Here is a 25,205-nt window from a genome sequence, read left to right on the forward strand (position 1 = left end):
GACTGGAGAATCAAGACAAAACACATTTCAAATTGTTTAAGTCCAACATTAAGGCCTAAGCCAAGTAAAATTTTTGTATTCACAGCTGTAATCTAGCTTGACATGGATTTACGAACTTGGGTGAGTTCTCCTTCCCCAGAGACCAGGCACGGGTTCCCCACAGCTTAGGTGTACTCTCAACACGGGGTGACACTGCTGCAACTTGTTACTTTGAAGCTATATTCAATTCCCATCTGAGGTTTGCTATCCTTTAGCCATATTGTTTCAAAAGGCCGAGGGAACCATTACTCATTAGCTACCGACATCACTGCCTGCTGCATTTTCCACTCCTCTGCACACCACTAGGTAGTTGGTAGCAAGTGCTTTGGTGGTACCCAGAGTTCTTAAAAGTGCGTTCATAGTTACTGCTAAGTATCTCGAGAAATGAAGTAGCAAACACAGTGCAGATGCATGAAGAACTTTGCAAATAAAGAAAGGTTTCCAGACATTTATTTCTGGAACTGTACACCAGGTATTAAAGTACAACAAATACAAAATAATGCTCAAAAAAATCAGTGTTTATGTACAAATATTAAAACCAATGCAACAACAGCGACTTCCTCTTGAACATCTGATACTAAAACATGTTCCGATTGTCACTTGATTTGTTGTTATGCACAGGGTAGTTACTTTGAACTGAGAATAACTGGAATCTCTATTTTATTAGGAAGACTATAACCATTCCTACTTTATTGTACAATTGATAGCATCTTCCTCCTTCTTTCAATGAAAAATAGTAATAATAAAAATAGTAACCTTGTCATTATCTTACAAATTACTGTATTTCATTTCCCTGTCTGTAGACAATGTGCTTGTAATGCTGGGCAAATAGCGTCCCTGTTGGTCAGTTTATCCATTAGTTTACATTCAAAGCTGAAATACTCATTAGAGACTTTGGTTAAATTAACTAGTATCGCTGTGTCCTACTCGTACTGAAGTTTTCCTATATTTTTGACTCTCAGTTTCAATTGCACAGTTCACTGACCTAATTGTACACAATTTCATATTCTTCAACCAGTATTGTACATCCTTCAAGTAAATTCAGCAGTTTGAGCATTACAAGAGGAAGACTAAACACTTAAGAACCTAGCATGGCAAGATGACGTGTGACCAACTGTGGTATTGCTATAATCACAGCACCAGTTACACTTCTACATGAATCTGCTACCCTCCTCAGATTCCCTGCACATAAAAACGATACATTTACCAACACTGCAATTGCCCATTATGGATTTTTTGGTTTGTTTGTATGAAGAAAACACGTGGCAAAAGGACAAAGAATTCATCACAGTTTGTTACAAGAATTGTGCTTCACTAAAGCATTGTAATGTCTTCATATGGTTGCAATTCAGTTATCTCCATGCTGACTTTCAAAACACAATTCTTTTAATAAACAGTAACAAGTTCTCCATTTAAATGTTTAAACTGAGAGAAAAAAATTAAGTCCAGCTTTTAAAAGTAAAGTTCAATAAATAGCTATTTTACATGGATAAAGTCATAGTGGTACAAATTTATGAATGTCACATCAAGCATGCACAAAAATGTTACTATACACAGAAGTAGTCAGAAAATATTGAAAGAGATATCTAAAAAGATATGAAGAATTTACATATTTACGAAATCTTGCAAATTATTGCCTCATTTTAACAAGGAATTAAAAGTAAACGATACCAGCTAGCTAGCCAACGGGCTAAATAAGATCAGCATTTATATTAGACTACCCGGAAATCATTTTTCTCTCATATAATTTTCTGAATTTTGGTCAAAGTCTTTATTAAATAACTAAAGTGTCCATTCAACTTGCTGACAACCCAAACCTTAGACAAGTCCCTGCCTACATTAAGAGCCCAGCAATGCATAGATAAACTGAGTATATTACTGCATCAACTAATGAAAATGGGCATGTTCATTTAAGTGCAACTGGTATAAGCATTCAGTCATCTTTGTGTGATTTTTATACGGACCAGCCACTCACTGTAAACCCACAGATAAACTTGAGTGTATAACAATGGAAGATAATGGCTAAAATTCTACAAAATTACTTAAAATGGGTTGATTCACAAACAAAAGAAACAAGGTACGAAGTTCAGCACAAAACACAGCAGTAAGAAGCTGAGAACTTGGCTAAAAATGTGAAGAGTACAACACAGGGCCAAGGCTACCCGTTATTTACTGTGTACTTACTAGAGTTAAATATTTCAGATGTTTAAGTTAAGAACTGATTACAAAATCATATCTACTTTTGTCCACTGTGCTAAACTAATTTGTTTTTAAAATGATAAATGTGCTATTGCATAAACACTTCAAAGCAATCTTCATTACAATGCTGTAAAGAAAACTCCATATGCTGCATCTGAAACTCAGGATGTCAATGCAGTTCACAGTATGCATAATAAATACCCTCTTCCCTTTCAAATATTAAAGTCACTACTTTCTAATTACTCGGCACAACCTTGAAGCAACTAATAAAAATATCAACAATGCAAACTTAATAGCTTGAATAATGAAAACAAATTAGTGGCAATTAAATTTGTAATACAAACAGTGCAAAGAAAAAGTATGTAAGGACAGGGGTAATCCTACCGAGGTGAGGTTCAGGCTTTCATTAAAACACCTTGCAAGTTGAACGCTACATGTTACAAGCCAATACTATGATTGGTTGCTGCAGCACTTGGAACAAACCTTTGCAAGACAAACATGCTGGATGGCTAAATTGCACTCAAGGTTCAAAACAAAAAAAAAAAGTAACAAAGTTAAATAGTTGCTTTTATGGGATGCATTTTTACTCATCCTTTCTTATTTGACCAAGGAAGTGAAGTGCCCTTTTGAAGCCAATGACTTGCCAAAACAAATAAATGCAATCCACGCTAAATAAAAACTTTCAAGCATGTACTTCAAGGTTCCACTACTCTACAAAAACTAGATAGTCCCTCAAAACTGTAACACTTAGAACTGCAGTGCTCCAAACAACTTAAGATGTCTTCCAAACTGCTTAAAGTGGTAAATCCTAAGATGTGCAGACTGTAGCTTCATACGTCAGCTGCCTTAGGAAAGTTAAGGTACACGATTGCATTACTCTTCAAAGCTGTGGACAAACACCATACAAATACAATATAGCCCAAAACTCATCTGTTTCAGCCAGTAAGTTTAAAGTACACAGACTACGGCAGCATGATTACTTCTGTGTAAGGTAGCCATGACCTTTACTTTTCCAACAGCATTCAAGTGCAGATCTTCACTTTACTCATCTTAAGTCCCTTGTGCTAGCTTCCACCAACGTGAATTTGCTGTTTTGTAAACTGAAGTGCTCTAGTTTAGTATCACATGAGAGAAGGTTCCATTTAAAAAACATCCTTGTATGTTTGTGCAGTTTAAAATAAAGAAACCCATCCCTGCCTTTATAAGAAGGGAAAAAAATGCTACATTGAGCAGGGATCAAGATCGGTACCTGTAAACATTGTTATTCCACTGCATCCATTACAGCAAAAGTAACTTAGACTAAAAAAGCCACTCCAATCTGTTCAGAACTTCTGTGCTGGTTTTGAAACGGTGGCCTCCGTCTACAGGCTTTAGGAAAAAAAAAATGAAGCAGAGCTTAAAGCTGCACCACAGAGTTCTCTTAGTCCCAAACTCTGCCACACATCTTATGACATTTCCACATTTATGGACTGAAAAAAGAAATTACTCTTGATAAATCAAGATATAGTTCTATACATACAAAGACATCACTGATGTCATAAAGTTCAAACTTCCAGTGAAAGACTAAGCAAACCTGATAGCTCCCATCAAGTTTACTACTACTGCATAAAGTACCCACTGTTTGTTTTACACAGTCATTCTGAATGAAGGGCAGCATGTTGGTGGAGAGTGTGGGTATTGATAAAACCATTTGTCTCATTTGCAGATAGACTGCTGAAGTCAGCCACTGAAACAGCCATTTTGGCACTGGTAATGTGGTGTGTGTGATTCTCGAAGTCCACACCAAGGTTATTTACAGAGACATCATTCATGAAAGATTCTGGGACAGTAATCCCCATTTTCAATCTCTTCGCAGGTCTTTCTGCCTCCTCACTGCACATGTTCATTTGGTTTAGCTCTGAATGATAAAAGCCAGTCTCAAATAAATTAAAACAATCACTTTCACCATTGCTAGGCAAGTTAAGCAATTCGTCTGTTCCAACAGGCACATGATTAACCGGTGCTCGGGGTAAGCTGTCCATGGGAGGAAAAGCGTCATCCAGGCAGTTCACATCGGAAGTGTGGCACACTGTAGCTACACTGTTTGTCAGTGCTGGAAAACAGATGAACACAAATGCAAATGAAATAGTTGTTTGCGTAGTTCCAACCAAGATTTTTTTTTTCTTGATTTACCTGTCAACTCATTGGCAGTGATAGAGTTCAGAATGCTTAGCTGTTGATCAGGAATGGTTTCCGTTCGACTATTAGATGTTAAGGCTGAAGAATGCACTGCTCCTCCAAGGGATTCTGCTTCATCTACCAAACGATCCATGTAGTCCCTAAAAGAATATTGCATCCATAATGTATTATAGAACTGGAAAACAAGACCTGTAACTGATGATAGATTTGATTTCAGTTGCCGCAGCCACTGAAGCTTTACAGTGCAATAACAGAAGTGGGGTGGGGGGGCAAGTCTTCTATATTTTTTATTTGCAACAGAAAACACATTCCAAGAACATTTTACTTACGTAACTCCTGGATGATGGTTGTATTTCTTCTTTCCAAATCTTGTTTGCTGAGCAAAGTAATCATAACGTTCTGACTTTTTCCACATGTAGTAGAAAGCCACACACTCAGCAACTGTTCTGGTTCTTACCTAAAGGGCAACAAGAAGAATTGACAAGATTAATGCAAACACTTAGGTCTTGTCATCTTCCCAATTCCCATTCCTGCAATATTGTTAGTTTTTATTGTTCTGGAACAAATCTTTGCAGACTTCAAACAGACCTACAGTTTCAAGTATAATACTTGTTCTACTCAATGCATTGTTGCATTTTTTTTTAAAACTAGGTGGGAACTATCTACATCTAAAGTACTTATATAAATAAACATTTTTAAAACTGTAAGATATACCCTCTCTTGTAATGGAAAAAACCTGAGCAAATGAATGATCTAAGAGGAGTGAAGCACAAAAGACTCTGGGTATTATTCTTGTGGGGAAAGTCTGGAACAGTGCAGGCTTTGGCAAGAGTTGTCAAACCACAACAGTAAATACTTAAATGAAATAAAGCTGCAGTCTTGTTGAGAAGGTATAAAGGACTAAAAAACCTAATTTTCATCTATGTTAACTGTTTGTCTCATTCCCCAAAATGGAGGTGCCATGTGAAGTCAGATTCTTGGAGAAAAAGAATCATTACTTCCCCTTTTATCTACTTTTTGGTGCAGAAACATTTCACATCATCATCACATCACCCACAGTTCCAGTTTTACAACTCTATCCAATACAGTCTGGCAGTAAAATATATTTGAGTGTTTTCAAACATACAGAAACATCAGTGGCATATCCAGAATACTTTGGGTGCAGCAGTAAACCTTGCTAGTTTAGGCACAGACATACCAGGCAGGGGAGGCAATTAACAGGTGTCCATATGCTAATGCATAAAGTCCCAGTTAAAGCTCTGCACTGCAGTGATAAGGAAACACATCTTGTTAAGCTCCTCTAAATCTTGTCTATAGTTGATATTTGCTGTATATAAGTGACATCACCTTAAGCTAGATCCCAGAACTTTCCCTAAACTTTCTTGCCTTTTGCCTGGGAAAAAAACCCGGTTTTTTCTTTGTCAAAGATTTCTTTGACAAATTCTGGTCCATAGTGACAGACACATCCACACACGGGTTTTGTTCTATGTTGGAAAATATATTTTTAATCTCTGATGTGTTAATGTTTATTTGTAAAGTCCACTTCAAATGTGAACTATCCAAATTATTTAGTATGGGTTAAGCAAGGTATTGGGCAAGAAAAGCGGACTGTTGTTGAACAGCAACCACAACCCTATAATGTTCACCTGAAATACAATAAAAACACCAGACTCCTAAAGGAAAAAAAACCCTTTAATGTAGTATCAAAAGCATAAAGGAGGTATACAGGAAATTCGGAAACACCGATATTGTCAACTGCTGCTTTTTGATAAAAATAACAAAAAGCCCTATTCTTCAGGCACAGAGGAGTGAATTAGAAGCAATCCAAACCAAGATTAGAACTCCTTTTTGGCTCAGAAAAGAGAATATTATGGATGACTATACCTTATAAAAACACAGAACTCAGCCTGATTCTGTAAACTTGCACCTTCCTGGTGACACAATAAAAGAGGCAAAGATGCTTTCTCCCCTCCTATAGCCATGGTATAGAAATACTGTTCACTTCTAGAAAGGGCACGAATTTAAGCTGGATTGTAATGCACATGCATAAATAGAAGTAATGTCAACTTAAGTTGATTTCAGAGATAATATATGGACTCATCTCACAATGCCTAGTATTTCCAATGACATTCAGTGCAAAGAAAGGAAAAATTAGTTCAAAAATGCCAAATTTATTTTAATATGGTTATTTCCCTCTTCTGCATGGCTTCTGACAGATTGCCTTCACATAGTATCATACAATTTACCAACTCTTCCATTTAACTATAAAATACTAACCTTGTTTTTCTGTATGAGATGAAAGTCTTTTCCATACATCAGAAGTGCATTTTCAAAGCTTCTGCATTCCTCTTCTGTCCATGCTGTCATCTCTTCTAGACAATTACAAAGGTAGCATGAGAAACTCAATTTCACTCACTAACATTTCACAAATAATAAAATTTTTGTTCCTAATGGATGAATATCCAAATGCATTATAAAAATAAGTAATTCAATTATTTAGATCCATGTTATTTCCCCTACTGAAAAACTATCCTACCTTAAATTTAACATTCTTCTTTACAAAGAATGATCTAGAAGAGTTTGATTTCAGAAATCTTTCATCCTTGAAGGCAAAGAATATTTCAGAGGTTATTGTTCTTAATAAGTCTGTCACCAAAAAATAGTGTTTGATAACATTGCTGAGGTGGTAAGTGTGACAATTTTCTCAATATTGCTTGTTACACAGGACACAAGGAACAGTGGTTGTTGGAAAAAAGAGCGAGGGAAAATGTTGTTTTGATGGATGGCCTTGTTCTGACTGAAGGACCACCACAGACAAGAGCTCAGCCCTGCTGTGCCAAACACAGGAACAGTGCTGGGCCATGCCCTCCCAGGCACTCAGCAGTCCAGGCTGTGTCCTGCCCTGGATGCCAGCCCTGGTGCGCGGCAGGGTGGGATGAACTGTCATCAGGAGGGAGCTGCAACCTGGCACAGGCAGCCAATGGATCCAGCACGAGACAGACTGTCCAGAGCACACAGCACCTTCCTGATCTCACCAAGCCCCTGGTGAGAGAGTGCACTCCTGGAAAAGGCCTAATGCACCACAGACGAGTGCACTAAACCTAGGTCAGGGAGCCACAAAGGACAAACTGACTGGGACCATACTCAACATGATCCAGGCTTTTCAAAAATAAAGGGTATCAGGGAATCCAAAAGAAACCCAAATAACCTGGTTCTAAAGAACCACAGAGCTCTTCTAACCCCATCAGACCTCTTAAAGAGAAACTGTAAATTTCTTTTCTCCTTTTTTTTTGTTTTTAATGATTAAACCTGCATTTTCTAAAATTGGATTTTGGTTTGACAAACGCCAACAAAAATAATGCAAGACTTCTTAATTTCTTATCTTGATTGTAGCTTTGGGTATATATATAAGTAAAGAGGAATTTTTCAGGTATTTTACATTCATAATGGTGATCCAAAAAGTTTCTACTTAACTAACATTTAAAGCCAGTGGGGGAAAACGCATTCACACATTTCAAAGTATGTCTGGAAGCAGACACAGAAAACAAGACCTTTCTGCTCCCAGATGAAAGCAATAATCACTTCACTGCACATCTGGTTTTTTTTCTTCCTCAGCCCCATAAATTTTGCATTCCTTACTACAGAGTTCTCAACCTTTGAAGAGGAGAAAATACCCCCATGTAAAGTCTCACTGTTAAGAAACTCGCCTGGCAGTGGTGTATTTTTGATTTTCATGCTGAGAACAGTGGTGAGCTTCAGTGCATAGAGTAAATCATCGGATAATGGCTACTCTAGAAGACAGACTATGACAACACTATAGAATCACAGAATCATTAGAGTTGGAAAAGACCTCCAAGATCATGAAGCCCAACCTCTCATCAAACACCACCATGTCAAGTAGACCACAGCATTTAATGCTTTATATTCACTTTCTTGAACATCTCCAAGGATGGTGATTCCACCACCTTCCTGGAAAATTCATTCTAATGTTTAACAATCCTGTCTATTAAGTTCTTTGCAATATCTAATACTTTCCCTCGTGCAGCTTGAGGCCATTTCCTCTCATCCTGTCACAGCTAACCTGGGAGAAGAAGCCAACCCCCACCTGGCCACAGGCTCCTTTCAGGCAGTTGTAGAGAGTGACAAGGTCTCCCCTGAGCCTCCTTTTCTCCAGGATGAACACCCCCAGCTCCCTCAGCTGCTGCTCCCAGCCCTGGTGCTGCAGACCCTTCCCCACTGCCCTGCCCTTCTCTAGACTCACTGCAGCCCCTCAGGGTCTGTCCTGCACTGAGGGCCCAGCCCTGCACACAGCACTCGAGCTGTGGCCTCACCAGTGCCAGCACAGGGGACAATCCCTGCCCTGGCCCTGCTGGCCACACCACTGCTGAGCCAGGCCAGGATGCCCTTGGCCTTCTTGGCCCCCTGGGCACTGCTGCCTCATGTCCAGCTGCTGGCACAGCACCCCCAGGTCCTTTCCAGCCCCTCTGCCCCAGCCTGTGGCCCTGCCTGGGGCTGTTGTGAGCCAAGGGCAGGACCTGGCACTGGGCCCTGTTGAACCTCACCCCATTGGCCTCAGCCATGATCCAGCCTGTGCAGATCCCTCTGCAGAGCCTGCCTGCCCCACAGCAAATCAACACTCTCACCCAAACTGATTTTGCCTGCAAATGGACTGAGAGTGCCCTTGATCCAGGTCACTGATAAAGATATTAAACAGACGTGCCCTCAATACAATGTGAGCCCTGGGGAACACCAGCTGGGTGTGATTCCATTTACCGCCATTCTCTGGGCTCAGCCATCCAGACGGCTTTACCGCAGTGAAGAGTGCACCTGTCCAAACCATGGGCTGTCAGCTTCTGCAGGAGAATACTGTAGAAAATGGTGTCAAAGGCTTTGCTGAAGTCTAGGTAGGCAACATCCACAGCCTTTACCTCATCTACTAGGCCTTACTCCTCCATTTATCCCTTACCCTTTAATGTAGGGTAATGTTAATGTTACCCTTTAATGAGGGTATAACAATTCCATTTGAACTTTGGGATAGGATATGGGTAAGGAGTACTAGTCCTTAGGATGGAATTTTGGCCTCTAAGCAACACATGGACGGAGATATTTTTCAATCCTGAAACAGGAACCTAAATTCCAGAGAAGTACTGGATTTAGCGTAGAGCCCTGCAGCTGATACTTTAGGTCTACATAATCTCTTCTTGTACATGAAGTTTTTAAAGGATTCTTCTTATAGTCCTTATCGCCCCCTTCAGTTTGACCTTAGTGTTCTGATTTTGGCTGAGATAATTTTCTTTCTAGTAGCTGATACAGCTGTGTTTTGGATCTCACATGAGAATAATATTGATAACACACGGACGTTTTAGTTGGTGCCAAAATGTGCAATCCAGGACATTTCAGTGTTCCATGCTCTGCAGTGATCAGGTGTCCAAGGGGCTGAGGGAGCATGGCCAGGGGAGCTGACCCGCCCTGGCCAGAGGATATTCCACACACAGATGACATGGCCAGGGTGTGAACTGGGGGAGGTGGCTGGGAGGGGCCAGGCACTGCTGGGCATCGGCCAGCAGGGGATGAGCAACTGCGTCACCGTGCATCACCCGCCCCTCGGGGGCTTTATCCCTGTCTCTTTCCTTTTCATTGCCATTATTACTGTCATCAGTATCATTAGTGTTCTTACTGTATTCTTCTTTTGTTTCAATTATTAAACTGTTCTCAGCTCAAGCCGAAGTTTTACTTTTTTCCTCTAATTCTCGAGTCCACCAGGAAAGGACGCGGCGGGGCAGGAGCGAGCGAGCAGCTGTGTGGTACTTAATGCCAGCCGGTGTTCAACCACGTCTTGTCTCTCACAGCACCTAAACTGCACACACTCAACTGCCCTTTGATCCAGTCCTGAGCAGAGGGCTATCTGCCAGAGTATCAGCTTAGAGCAGAGCTCATAACCCATTCCACTTCACACAATACCTTTGCAAAAATAAAGGACAAAAACCCATCTTTGTTAAATGACAGACTCTGAATGACAGAATTAAGGGATTAATGAATAAGGACAAACAAGATGGAAGCCTATTTTCCAATGCAGACTCAAGCAAAGCTGTCAATGCCCTATGGAACTATACAGTAGAGCCTGTTTAGGGCTGGCAGAGCACAAATGTTAGCACAGAGCGGGAGCTTATTTATGTATCCGACTATATTCTTCTGATTTTGGTAAAAATGTTATCAGACTGTAATCAACCACCACGTCAAAGAGATACTACATAGTGGGTGAGAACTTTACAGCAGCAGAATCACATCTCTCTCATCTCCTCAATTGTTTCAACTGTTACAGCTGTAGAGGAAAAGAAGGGCAGGTAAAAGCAAATCCTCAGCCTTTCTACAAATTGCAAACTTCTGTAGCAGAACTTCCAACTGTCTGTCAGATTATACCTAATTTGTGCTGAAGTTGTCATGTCAGGGATGTGCTTGATCATCTGATTCCTACTCAAGGATTTTCCACACAACTTTTTTTTTTTTCAAACCACACTTTTCTGAAAAAACAAGTATTCTCTTACCCTGAGATGCCTTTCCATTTAAGCAGTATCTCTCAATTGCTTCTTTAACATTATGGCTACTTTTAAGAAGTTCATACAGCGCCTATAAAATAAAGAAAAGAAGTCTTTAGAAAGAGTCAAAGTTTTCTAATATCCAATGTAGACCTCCAAAACTAGTCTTTCAGTGAATATATCTAGTGTAAAAAAAATTAGAGGTTTTATCTTTATATATGATGAAAATTTAAAAATAAGAATCAAAATCACCCAAAAGCTGAGGCAAGATTTTAACTAAAAAAATGTAAAACTTTATATGCAATTACTAAAAAGGCTGAATTTGTCAACAGTATGACAATCAGAAACATCACAGATCACAAGGCTGCCAACATTCAAATACTCAAGATTTTTATGCATGTGCTTAAAAATTTTAAGTAAGATCCTGGCCGTATAATATCCAACTAAGGAATGAAGGAATGAGTAGTGGTGCCTTTAGAGAAGGAGACCACATTTGTTACAAAGTGCTGTGTCACAAATGGAACAGGATTTAAAACCTACTTGCTCATTGTCCCGTGTATGTAGTCCTTCAGGAATTCTGCCAATCATTTTTTCATTTCCTGTTCTTACGGAGATTTCAAAAAGGTATTCTTTAACTTTACTTTCTGAGATCACATCAGGTTTCCAAAGTAAATGGTCCTCATTTTCATAAGCTGATAAAACAGAAATCCATTCATGCCATTTTTAAGGCTGTAACATTAAAAACTATTTCACAAATACAAAGAACAGGTCAAATCAAGAATGATCATACCACTTTCAAACCACAGATCACTTTGGCTATTTATTACTTTTCAACTAAAATTTGCCAAAAATTACGTAACAGAATGGCAATCTATATGGTAATAGGGTGATTTGTTTTTCCATTCAGTAGCAACTGAATGCTGTTAAGAACTTGGTATATTAAATGCTTTAAGTCATTAGTACAGTCTTCCACAGAGCTGAGCTGAACCTGTGTCAGTCTGTACATATGTTTCAATACTACATTAAACTACAAATCCTTTAACAGATGTGATTACCATTGCATATCATGTTTCATGTACTCTCTTGGCTATATAAAATTTGAGTTATTTAACTCAAACACAGAATCATAATGGCTGTTACACCACAAAAGATGGAGATGCTCAAAGCTCTCCTAAAAGTGCAGGAAACATTAGGCTAAGGTGAGGAATAAATTGACACATCTGAAAGTTCTTTTATGGCTTAATAAGATGGAAAGCTTTCAGACAGACACGTTACAAGTGTAAAGTTTATAGGAGTGAAGAACTGCTTTCTAGCTCAGTTCTGGTAGCTGGAATACATAGCACAAATGTAAGCCTCTACTTGCCATCATTAGCTCTTCAGGGCATACAGAAAAGGCTTTCCTAGAATCCTCCATGCCTACAACCAAGCCCACCCTTCCAGAGTGCTTGTGACACTCCTCTTCAGCTTTCCTTATCAACCAAGACAACGCAGTGCTTTTTGCTAAAAAGAGCATGACTAACAACCTCAGACATGTTCCTTGAGCTCTCTGGTCTGAGTTCTCAGCTTTTGCTCTTGGCCATGCTGCCAGACAAGCCCTTCACTCGTTCTCCCCACTACCAACCCACAACCACCCCCACAACCAACTCACTACAAGAGGAAATTGTCAGATGAACCCTCTTTGGTTATACTCGGGTTGTAAGAACTTCCTTAGCTCTTGGCTGAGGAGGAGTCAAGATGTGGAAATAGTAAAAGATTACCCACATAAATCCAGTCCTTACTCCTCCATTTCTTGCAACCCATTAGCATCATGCTTGAATCTTAAAAAATTGGAGGTTTCCCTAGATCTTAAGCAACAACAGATGCTAATGCTTCCAGCTCCATCCCTACCAAACATTCTCCTTCTCTATTGCAAAGGATTATTCCTCAAAAGAGCAGGTGGCACTGTTGAAAAGACTCAATACAATTCACTCAAATAATATCCCCCTTAAATGTTAAAGAACACAAACATCTTACAGATTATCAAAAATTCACAGAAAAAAACACAGAATGCCCTTCATTTATTATTATATCACCCTACCCATCTCTTAATTTCATAGCTGTTCCACCCATGAGCAATTTTTTTGCATTATTTGTCTTTTTTATTCTACTGCTATATGTGCTAGGTTTCTAAAGAAACAACATAAAACTCTGTTAAATAAGGCTCTTTCTTCAACTCCAGCGCTAGGGCAGTTTTTAACCTAAATTTGCACTGGAGTAACATAATATTTAAACCACCACATCTTTAAGAGACAGTATAACAAGACCTATACAAAGAAATTTAAAATAGCTTATTGCTTTGTTTTCCATACCAATTTTGTAACTCACGTGGTTTTCCTACCAAAAAAAAAAACAAGCAAGGAGAAAGACTGTTTTGAACATCTTGAATGTAAACTAAGTTACGTGCTCATAGACCAGCTATGATTCTCCAACAAAAGTACTCATTCTTGACCTACAGTTAGTTGACACCTAGCATTAACAGACACTTCATAATTAACACTCTAATTTTGTCTTAAGAATGTTCTCTCCAAGTTGGAGAGTAACACTTCTGAGATGTAAGTATACAGTTGTGCTACTTCAATTTTCTGGTACCCTTTTTTTAATGGTCTCTGAGACTTCAGCTAGGTAATTGAATTGACCTTACAAATTTAAATAACATTTTTCTATCAAGTGCTACGTATAAACATAAAATAAGAAGTAAAACAATTAGAACAACATACCCTTTTCATCATCACTGCATCTGCCAAGGTAAGCTGGGATTTCAGCCTGGTACTGTGAACCAACCATTATTTCCTGAAAATGTAATAAAAATCAAGAGAAAAAGTTACTAACAATACTTTGTGTGTGGAAGTACTAAAAACTGTCATTAACCTGGCATGTAACATAGAATTCCTGAATGAAAGTACAATTTCAGATACATACTAAGAATCTTACTGGATTTTTCTTAATAGCAAAATTTTAACTTTTAAAAAATATAATTGTTACCTTTCTCAAGTCTTCAGATGAATTACCATTGTCTGCCTCTACATCTTCACCATCAGATTCCTTATCTCCATCACATGTGGTGTTTGCTTCAGAAATAAAGAAATTTGCTTTTAGCTGTGAAGAATTTTCTGTTCAAACACTTCAAGAACTTCAAGATATAATTTACTTTTGGAAGGAGCACCTGCTTTTATTCAGGGAGACACTTATTGAGTGTTGATCCAGATTTCTATCAAAACCAAACTAGAATGAAGTCAGAACCCACTGAATTTTGTATACTGCAGAACTGAAACATTTAGCATCATTGAAATGACACTACTATATTTCTAACAGTCAAAAGGAAATGAGATAATTTTTGGTTGATTTTCTCAATAAAAGCTTGTACCTAGAGAAAAAAAAGAAAACTTCCAGGGCTATGACATAGCCTTAAGTTAATCACACAGAGTAAAGCTGAAGGCATGCCTTTATTACTTACTAAAATCTTTCATCAGAAGTTTTAATGGGCACTCAAAACATTCCTTTAAACCAGGCTGCCTTAGCACAGAATGAAGATAGAGGAGAGACACACAAAATGAAATAAGTAAAATACAGCAAAAGACTGCTTACTCTTCTTAAATGTCTTTTTTCCTCCTCTGCTTAGGAAGAAATACAGCAGAGCCCTCCAAACAATTCAAACACATTACTCCATAGAATAACTCATATTTTAGAATCTGGAACGCTGTGGTACTGGGTTCTGAAGCAGTTCTATTTTTACAGTTGTATAATCCCCAGCAGAAGGGAATCTACAGTTTTGACACAATTACAGCTATTTTGTATTCTCCAACTTCAGAAAATACATACTCATAAATTGGGCTAAAATTTTAGCTTCATCACAACTAAAACATGAACATTAGAGCCAAGACCGTATGGAATGAGGGTCTTCTTCTGCAGTCATTACTAGAATCACCAGTCTCTCTCTTTTTGATTTTGCAAGTAGCAAGCAAAGGGCTCACCTGAATGAATGAACAATATGCTTAGACAATCATAGGCAATTATTTTGTCCAATTAATGTAAACTTAATGAAGCAGTCTGTGTTACGTATTAGATAATGCATATCTTAAAACTTAAATGTTATCTCAGAATCTGGAAAATGGACAGAGACCAGAAAAAAAGATGGAACTGCCAACAGCACAGAGAACTGACATCTCCGTCCCTGAAATGGTGGATACTTGATTTTAAAATGTCCAGCTTAATGTTCTAACAAAGTAACGTTTTGAAAGAAAACCATGACAGCTGAGAACAAAGATGATGGTTTCTTAATCCTCAGTACAGATGAGCGGCTAAAGAAATTTTTCTATGAAGCTGCCACACTTAAAATGTCATGTTCATTAACAGTTTACAAGTGCCAGCATGTTTTGAAACTTGTTTAACTGAAAAAGTGGCATTACAATTTTTTGATCTTTCTCTCAATACAAATATCCTGCATTTATCAGACAGCAGCATGCAAAGGGCTATGACTGCTGGTGACAGAGGCAGCACAGTCCCTTTACCCCTCTAAAAAAATGAAATCCCCCATGGAATACCTTAAGATATTTGCCAAATTAAAACTGTGATAAAAATCCTCCATACTACTCTAACTCTAGGACACCAGTGAACAAATGAGACGTATCAGGCAATGAGGAGTATCTCATCCAGGCTGGGTAACTGAACCACTGATGCTTTCCCATCACAGCTCCATGGACAGTGGAATTTTGGTGGTCATGGGTTTACAGGCCCCATCCCATATAAAACTACTTTGGCTCACTCCATGAAGTCCTATGAAAAAGTGTTGAATGTGTGAAGGGAAATAAAGACACTGCGTCCTAGTTCACATCCACAGGCTGCACGGAGAAGTCACTGGCTTAAAAGCAGCAGCAAAAATTTAGTACAGAAATACTAATTTAAAAGAATGGTTACATGTTCATTAATTCAGTAACATACTGAAAATCATGAAGGGTTTTCCTCAATACTGTATTAAATATTGATTATGAAATCATTTTATTTATAGAGAAATTAATTTTACCTGTGCTTTGAACAGAGAACCAAATATAAATCTTTTAGGTACTTAGTAATGCCAACCAAAGGCAATGTTCATGTACAACATCCTGCAAAGCACTGTTTCTCTGGTGCAACTTCTGGTACAGTGAGCAGTACCCCTCAATTTTGATATTTTAAAGGTATGAACCTATGTATAATGCTATGACTTTTTGAGTGCTATTATAAAATTAGGATTCTTACATCTTAGTGGCCGAGGAAAGAAGTCAGTAGCCTCATGTGAAGTAACTGATGGTGTCAAGTCATCAGCAGAGGACTGTGTTTCTTCATCATCACCCGACAAGAGGTCTTTAGCGATTTCCTCCTGTATCATTAAAATAAAAAAACAAAACCTCAGAATGACTATAAAGTATAGAGTGGTAAGCACTTAGCTTCAGCTAATTGTAAGTCTCATTAATTAAAATGAGTTACCTTACCATAAGAAAATTTAGCAAACCATACTTCCTTAAATAAAAAACTACTTCGCTCCTACTAACTCTAAGAATATAACCATTCATTTCAAAGTCAAACATAGTGGTTCCCCTCTGTCTTCTATTAAAATAAATGCACAAGAATTAAATTTTGCAAGCATCAATCTCAGGTGTTCCTCCAGCTGGTTCCAGTAACAAACACCAATGGAAACTGCCTCACATACTTAGCATTCTGTCATTCTTTGCATCACAGGTATACTGAATCTTTAAAAGCCTACTGGCTCCTAAACTCTGGGGAGAAAGCCAACCAACCAAACAAAAAAAACCCCAAAAACAAAAACCAAAACCAAAAAACACCAAACAAACAAAAAAACACCAGCCAGGTTCTTTGTAGACTTTTGCTGAGAGGATACGTCCACATAACAAAACACACACAAACAAATCTGACGTTTTTGTAGGTCAAAGAAACAGTATTACGAAAGAAAAGGCACACTTTCTCCACTAGCAGACATGTTTGAACCCCTCTGATAGAGATTTGGAAGGGAAAGAACTGTATTAGACAACAAGCCGACTACATTTTTGTAGCCTCAACACAATCGTGAATCCTAATGAGAATCAGATGTGCAGAGCCATCATTATATCCTTCTTTCTGTGGAGTTTACCATTACATCATACTCACAGGAAAAAAAAAGACATGTACTTACTACTTGCATACTTTCTAAGCTCAACTACAAGCTGTACATGCTTTGTGGCCAAAAATCAGAATAAAATCTCAGAATTCTAAGTTAACTCGCAAACCACAAAGGCTGAAATGTCATGGTTTTGTATCAGCAATGCAACACATATACTCACTACACATAAAACAATCTCTCATTTCTCAAAGCTGAGACCTTTCTAAAAGATAAGCATTTGAAAATAAAATTTCAAAGCATTCAAAAGTGCATTTTTAAGTTATTTTCATACCATTTTTTGGTACTTGATGTGTAGTGGAAGTCAGAGTTATTTCTGGACATTGTATATATTATCAAAAAATCCCACTTCTTGACTAAAAATACCCCAAAACAACTAACAAACCTCCTACTTAAATATTCTTTGCATGTGTTTTAGAAGAACTGTTGACATATTTATTTTTCTTTTGTACTAATATAGCGACACCAAAGTTGCTAGGCATCATTATTAGAAGTACATGCCCAACATCCTTGAAAAGGCAGGATCCCATATATTGACAATATAGTGACAGTGTATATTAAGATTAACAGATATGTATTTTATAACATAAAGAGATTATGACATGTAATGTCAAGCCACCTGGATTTCTGCTTTAAAACAACAAACCAGGTGAAAAGGGTTCTGACTTACTTTATCTAGAGTCATATCTGGAAGTTCATCTGCAAGTTCACTTGGCGAGCTATTTGCACTGGAACCTGGCATAACTGGAATCGTGGGTTCATAGCCATAGAATGCCAGCAAATCTTCCAATGGCATGTTTCCTTCCTAATAAAAAAGGATTTACAACACTTCAACATATTGCCAATTACTTGTAAACAGTTCAGGCCTAAGAGAATAAGACATATTTTGAAGAACAGAAATAAAAAACAAAGAAAGAAAATCTCAACTGAGAGCAGGAACGATTAATGGTTTAAAATATTGTGATTTTACGATAACAATAATTGATAAACATATCTCTTGGCATACAGCGAAGTTCTGTCAAGCTGTTAGGGAAAACATTTTATGAATGAAATGAAACAGTTTCATTTTACTGGATGAAACTAAAGACTAAGTATTGAAAATTTGCTCCTTATCTGATTGAACATGATTTGTCAACATTTCTTTAAGAGCAATACAGAAAACCATGAAGATTTTATTCCTACATGGCTACAGCTGCACATGTGAAAACCTCCACAAAAGCAAACCAATACACAGCTTCTAAGCCCTTCCTTTCATCTCCTGAACAATGTATTTTATATTAACCATTGAGAATGTAACAAGACAAAGACAGCCAAGAAAAGGCAAAAATCAAGAGAAAGGCTTGCTTTTTAACCTGTCTTTTCCAATTGCTTTTGATCAAGAGATTCTAATAACTATCATCATACTTGCATCCTAATACAATTAATAAGACAATAAAGAGTGAAGATTTTTTTTTCATTATCTGGTTCAAGACATCAGAGCATGAAAAATATTTTCAACTATTTAAACCTCTAAAAGTTACACATCTAAAAATTTACTGCTGAACTTACACACTGATTAAATTCCTTTTTTTTTTCTTTAGCCAGGCAAGATCTTAGACCTCCAAAGACTTTTCAGAATGGGTAAATGGAAACTTATGTCCAAGTCTTTCCAGGATAATGACCTAAAGTAGTCAAGTCTTTAAGATGAGTGTCTCTCAGTTCTACTTTCTTCTATTATAGAAGCAGTAAGAGAATTTTGTGGAGTAAAAACTCCATTTTAATCATCAGACCTGCCTCTCTACTAAAACAGCAAGCTCAAAATCAGCAAAATCGTAATTGTAAAAGCAGTAAGGCTAAAAAATAAAGGGAGTATAAACATTCTCAACTCCACTTGTGGAAAATTTGTTTTAACATGGAATACACAAACACAGCCTTGTATTTGATGCTAAAAAATACACTTTTTTGGAAGTCAGTTGACCAAAACTTGCAGTTATGCAGAGTGGTGTAACTGGGTCACCAAACAGTAACGCAAGCAGCATCAATTTCTGGGTGTTCAGCATTCAGCAGGCACTTAGAATGTGTGCTACACTGCCATGGATGAACAAGAGGTGTAAATATGGAAAACTTCTTAATAAGAAGTGTAAAATGGAATAGGAAAAGCTAAAGAGCACACTGATTGTTTTGTTCATCCACTGAATACTAAACTGATGAAACTAAGACATAGAAATGTCATTTATATAGCAAATTAATGTGACCCACCATGCCTAAACCAGGACTGTTGTCTCCATTTTGGAAATGTAAAACCTGACCAACATAATGAAACACAGCTAGATGTCATTTTAATAATATGCAAAATATACAATTTCGATATACAAGAGATCTTAGATGACAGGTGTCTAAAACCTATGTCAGTGATTTCTCTACCAAAGTAAATGCACTACTAAATTAAAACAAAAAAAAAAAAAGGAGCACCAATACCTTTGAGAAGCTAAGTTCAGCCTTTTCTGTGATGATGCACTGCTACATCCTAATCTGACTTCCTTTTAAACAAGTTGCAAATGCATTTTTGCAGAAAACTGCACTATGCAATACAAATTGAAGGACTGGTTGAGTGTTATTTTCACTAGAAAAGTTACAGTATGTATGGACATTCACAAGGGAAATTGTGAAATTTACCTTTTCTAAATCTTCAATTTCAGAGCTGAAATTTTTGCTTTCTTCCATCATTTCCTCTTCTTCGAGAGTTCGCTCATCATCATAATCATGTACCAGCATTTCAGCAGATGGGTCAAAGTCATGATCCTCAGATGATAAAGAGCCAACTATCAAAAAAAAAAACCTTAATTTGAGAAATTTTTCCTCTATACCAACATACAAAATTAAATCCCAGAAAAAAAAATGGCACGAATTCTCTTACAAACAGGCTCAGAACTCTCACTGGAGTAACAAGTTCATAACTACTTGACAAATTCAGCTGCTTTAGATGACCTTTCCTTTTCATATTTTTAGGTAATAAGGACATCTTTCTCTCTTGCTACAAACAGCATAGCAAGTAGAAGTACCTAAACAAGCACAACTAAGTTTCAGGAAGTACAATCCCAAATTAATATTGTACTGAATATAAGTTTGTTCACAACACCCTTGAAATATCATTAAGATACACAGCACACACATCAAAAGATATCAGAAGCTGCAAGACTGTGATCTATAAACTCTGACTTTATTGATGTAATTTATATGGTAACAAGCACAGTTCTTCACTGGCAAACAGGTAACTTAGGTTATGAATTCATATCCTACAAATAGCAAAATAGAGTGAGACTCGCTTCAATTTGCTTTAGCCTCACAAACGGGTCTTCTAATAAAATTAATTTTTAGCACTTGATCTAGAAGAACAAACACAGCAGAGTTTCAAGAAATACCATGGAAATTACACTAAAAATAAAAAAAATAACAAAATGCTTCTAATGGACCACGTGAATTAACAACCCAGTGTGAAAGCAATCCAATGTGTGGTCCAACAGACACTTCTTAATTACTGAAGATGATACTCAGAAGTCATCAAAAAAGTACTATTATTTTAAATGTACTTTGTCATTTGAAAGATTATTATTAGAGTCACTTTTTAAAAGGAAAATATTCTGCATCAGTAATCAGTGCTCTACAGTAAAGAATCACCAAATCACAAGGTTGCTTTGCTCTTTGATGTTCACTTCTTTATGGCTTTCAGGTTGGAGAAAAAATATCAGTATACTTCTCTTACACTTCTGGTTTCCCCTCATATACTCTTATATTGCTCTGTTGCAATCCTTAAATTTCAAGCATCAAAGAAAACGTTTATCAAGAATTATTTCTATCAAGGAACTTCTTCAAAAGTTTTGAATAGCTACAAATTTTCAACCCTCTTCAAAAAATACAGTACTCCTCTTTGCACTGCTTTCAGCCTTGAGACAGCTGTATATACCAACATTTCTGAACCTTAAAGAATGCCATTTCCCATCATTTATACTAAGTATTCCTTCTGTACATGCAGGTAATTGAACTTTGTTCAGCTTGCCTAAGACAAAGCTGTCAAAGTTTGTAATATACTGTAGAGAAACATTCAGGCCAAAAATGCTTTTTATTCACGTTATTCATATTATGGTCTCACAGAACTTTCAGCATAGCTGAAAACATTACTAAAGTTCCAATAATGACATTAAGAGTTTAATCCTCCTGCTGTTGGCCATCACATCCTGCTCAAGTTTTAATAAAGTATCAAGTGCCTTAATCTAACATGTACTTACTAGGGTGCGTTCAAGATTATTGCTTCTAATTGCTTTTCTAACTTGCTTTCCATTTAACTCAAGGGAAGTTCTGTTCCACAGACTTTACATTAAGAAGTCTCACTTTTCTTGTAGTTCTGAATGTTCAACACCCCTTTTAAAATATTCAAAACTAAATTGAAAAATACAAACTCAAATTCCGTAGCAGTTAAAGATGATAACAAACACTGCAGAACGCATCAGCATAGAAGCAAGTATGCTCCCCAAATACTTGAGAATAAACCTGCTGATATTAATGATGCTTGGTTGTATAAGGTATTCCAAATAACCTTAACAGCATGTAGTTACAGCCTTAAAAATTACTTGTTGTTATGATTTTAAACATTTTCTGTTATTACCAAGTAGTCAAAAATTTAGACAAGCCTGTAGTTATCAGCAACAATAGAAGCCATCTCTCTCCAGGCTATCTGGCTTTACTGAGAAAGAAAGTGCTTTACTGACTTGAAAGTGCTACACAACTTTGATTTCATTTTTGGTTCCTAACAATTTCTAACTGCAACTGGACTTAAGTCAAGGATTCCGCAGCGCAAATCTCCTCTTAAAAACCTGGCAGGTGGTTAACAGCGTACACACGAAGCCTTAGGAAAACTACGAGGGGATAAATTTGGGAAGGAGCAGCAAGGAGAGGACGGCGTGCGGGCGACAGGCCGGGTGCCGAGGCAGGAGGTAGGCGAGGACGAACCTGGGCTCGAACTCCCAAAGGAAGCCTGCAAGGAGAAGAGAGAGGGAGATGAGAGCGGGCTCCCTGCGGCCCAGCAGCGGGCAGGGTCCCTCATTCACGCAGCCGTCGGAGCTGCCCCGTTTCCCCGCCATTCGGCTTTTCCCCGCTCCCCTCCAGCCTCAGCCCCGGCGTCCCGCCCTGCTGGCCGCTCCATCCCGCTCACCCTCGCCCATCCCTCCTTCCCTCGCTCCCGCCTGCCGCTCTCCGTCCCTCCTCCTTCGCTGGCACAAGGCCCCCCCCGGGGCCGCGCAAGGCCCGGCCGGCGCTCCCGCTCCCTCCAGCCCCGGCCAGGCGGGACGTGTCACGGACCGGACCGGCCGCCGCCTCGTCCCCGCTCCCAGCCCGGGGCTCGCTCCTCCTCCCTCCCTCCGGACGGTTCTCCATGGCCCGCGCCGCAGCGGCGACACCGCCGGCCCGTCCCGCTGTCCCTCCGCCGCCCGCGGGCCGCGCACCGGCACCGCGCCCGCCCCGCGGCCTGGTCGCGCAGGCTCCGCCGCCCCGGCCTCGCAGCCCCGTCGGTCCCGCCGAGCCGCCGCGGGGGCGCCTCCCGGGGCTGCCGGGGCGGCGCGGGGACGCTGCGGGCGCGGGGCCCCGCGGGGCGCCGGGCGAGCCCTGCGCCCGGCCCGCTCTGCCCGCTCACCTCCGCCATATTGGGACGATGGGGCCGAGCGGCGGCGCCGCGCCGAGTGCCCGGATGGCGCCGTGAGCCAATGGCGGCCGCGGGCCCGCCGGACCGTCCGTGCGGGCGCGGGGGGACCGGGACGGGCCGGGCCGGGCCGGGCCGGGCGGGGCGGGGCGGCGGAGGCGGGGCAGCGAGCGCCGGGACCCGCCGAGACCCTCCTCTGGCGGCGCCGCCCCGGCCGGCGACGGCGCTCGGCCCGCCCCGGCCCGGCCCCGCCCGGAGAGGGCGCCCGCCCCGCCGGCGGAGGCGGCTGCTGGGGCAGCGCTCGGGGCCGGCCGCAGCCGGGGACTCGGGCACGCCGGGCCGGGAGCGCCGAGCCGGAGCGGACCCGGCCGTGTCACCTCGGTGCCCGGTGCAGGTGTGCGGGAGAGCTGGCGTCTTGCTGACCCCCCCGCCTAAGTGTCAGGAACATGAAACAGAACTCCAAAGCCCCTCAGCCTTTCTGGTGTGCGTCGTCTGCTCTGGCAAACAGAGAAAAGTAAAATTTACTTCACAGTGTTTTTATCTAAAACGTGCCGCGTCTATTACGTGGAAGTTATATCTACTCCTTTCTACAGAATCACAGGCTTGTTAGGGTTAGAGGGGACCCCGGGAGATTCCCTGGCTGAAACCCCTGCCCCAGGGTGGATGTTCAATGTCCAGAGAGACAGAGACTCCGTGACTTCCCTGGGCAGACTGTTCCAGTGCACCGCCACCCTCAGTGTAAAGATTTTCCTCGTGCTTAGGTGGAACATTTTTTGTTTTAATATATGGTCATTACGTCTTGTGCTGTTGCTGGACACCACAGAAAACAGTTTGGCACCATCCGTTGGCACCTGCCTTTGAGATTTTTATATACATCAATGAGATCTCTCAGTCTTCTCTAGACTAAACATGCCCAGGTCCTGTAGTCACTCCTCATTAGAGAGATGCTCCAGACCCCTCATCATCATTGTTGCCTTTCACTGGACTGTCTCTGGTACAGTCTTTTTCTGTACGAGGAGCCCAGAACTGGACACTCCACTGTGTGGCCTCACTGTGGCCAAGTACAGGGACAGGATCAACCTCCCCTGACCTGCTGGCCATACTCTTCCTCTTCTCTTAGTAGCATTTTTGGTCCCTCTACACGTAAAGTTGGATTGGGCTGACTTGACTTTGATTCCTTCATCCCAGGCTATAAAGACTGATGCCTTTAGTTTTGGATTCACAAGTTTCTGCTTCTGGCCAAATTTCAAGGGCCATACTATATTGAATATTACAATGCTGGAGGCGTGGTGTGTGTCACAGCAATACTCAGAGGCAGTAGTGCCTCAGGCTGTGTCCCACATGGGGAGGCTCAAGGCTGTACACACAGTGAATGGCTGCTTTGGATGCACCTTAAGTTCAGTTTGAAGACACAGGGATCTCAGGCTAGTTTAGGTACTTGAGCAGGAGAGTTCTACAATGCTCAATTGATTCTGCTGGGACCTGTTGCTCTGAAAAGCAGAGTAAATTAAATTGTGTCTTGCTGCACTGCTGAGTCTAATGTAATTCCAGTATTCAAACTGTTTGTATGCCTTCAAACTACATAGCGGCTACAATGTAGTCATACTACCCCAAATGTACCTGGGATGGAATGCTGACAACACAAAAATTTCACGTTTTTGCAGAAACACATATTACAGGAAAGCTGTCACAGTCACTGGCAGCTTCATCAGTACCTCAACCTCTGTTACCTGATCAGCCTTCATGTTTTTTGAAGTTACCTGATAAAAATGGTCAGCAACAGACAGATGGGCTATGTCAGGGCATACTGCACATATTCAAACATTAGGAAGAAAAGAGTCAATCCTTTCCACTCAAAAATTAAGCAAGCAGATTTAATCTTTTCCACCTCTGACTGATCCAGAATGCCATTATAACCCAGCAAGGCTGCTTAGATTCTCTAAGTTTCGTTCCCTCTAAATACAATAAATCCAGTTCCCTATTCTCTTGAAGCCTCAGGCTGGGTAAGGCAAATAGCTTTTCATGAACTCAGAATGTGTAACGTATACACTGGCCTGCTCATCTTATCAATAAAATTGCACAGGAAAAAAACCTCAATTCAGGGAAGTACATATTTGCTACTATATACATTTTATTAATAGGAATTCTCCCCAGTTTGGATGCAAGTACCAATTTCCTAACTCCTGAAGTAGTTTACTTCAGAGTCATTTGATTGTTGACCGTGATTAAACTTTTCAATTGTTTGCAATTTTACAGAAAAAACTATTGTTGTTTTGCTACTTAAAATATTTTATCAGATTTAGAACTGAGTTCTTAAATTATAATTCAGTCCTTTTTGATAAAATATTATGAGCTCATAGCTCAATCACAGCAGATCATGACGTGTATTCCA

The 25,205-nt window shown here is 39.8% G+C and overlaps 1 protein-coding gene across 2 annotated transcripts; it reads right to left on the reverse strand.

Annotated features, from left to right (window-relative positions):
- Positions 1–472: 472 nt before the first annotated feature.
- Positions 473–23,033, reverse strand: MIER3 (MIER family member 3). 2 transcript variants are annotated; one of them, XM_063422366.1, is made up of 13 exons: positions 22,808–23,033; positions 22,129–22,153; positions 19,798–19,943; positions 17,813–17,947; positions 16,227–16,347; positions 13,974–14,059; positions 13,709–13,781; positions 11,493–11,644; positions 10,962–11,043; positions 6,694–6,785; positions 4,746–4,873; positions 4,411–4,556; positions 473–4,330 (listed from the first exon to the last, which is right to left on the reverse strand). In XM_063422366.1, exons 1-13 carry the CDS (start codon positions 22,814–22,816, stop codon positions 3,873–3,875), a joined length of 1,653 nt encoding a protein of 550 aa, XP_063278436.1. In that variant the 5' UTR covers positions 22,817–23,033; the 3' UTR covers positions 473–3,872. The 2 variants fall into 2 exon arrangements, with proteins under 2 accessions (XP_063278436.1, XP_063278434.1); XM_063422364.1 differs by having other exon boundaries at positions 6,694–6,788.
- Positions 23,034–25,205: the final 2,172 nt, after the last annotated feature.

Source organism: Prinia subflava, chromosome Z, assembly GCF_021018805.1.
Source record: "Prinia subflava isolate CZ2003 ecotype Zambia chromosome Z, Cam_Psub_1.2, whole genome shotgun sequence".
Taxonomy (NCBI): Eukaryota; Metazoa; Chordata; class Aves; order Passeriformes; family Cisticolidae; genus Prinia; species Prinia subflava.

What these genes read in the sequence shown, in the direction of transcription:
- MIER3 (XM_063422364.1), bottom strand. An exon ending in CAGATATGACTCTAGATAAA is followed by an intron (nt 16,348 to 17,812) that starts GTAAGTCAGAAC and finishes TTAATGATACAG; the next exon opens with GAGGAAATCGCTAAAGACCT. An exon ending in AAATGGAAAGGCATCTCAGG is followed by an intron (nt 6,789 to 10,961) that starts GTAAGAGAATAC and finishes GTAATTGTCTAG; the next exon opens with AAGAGATGACAGCATGGACA.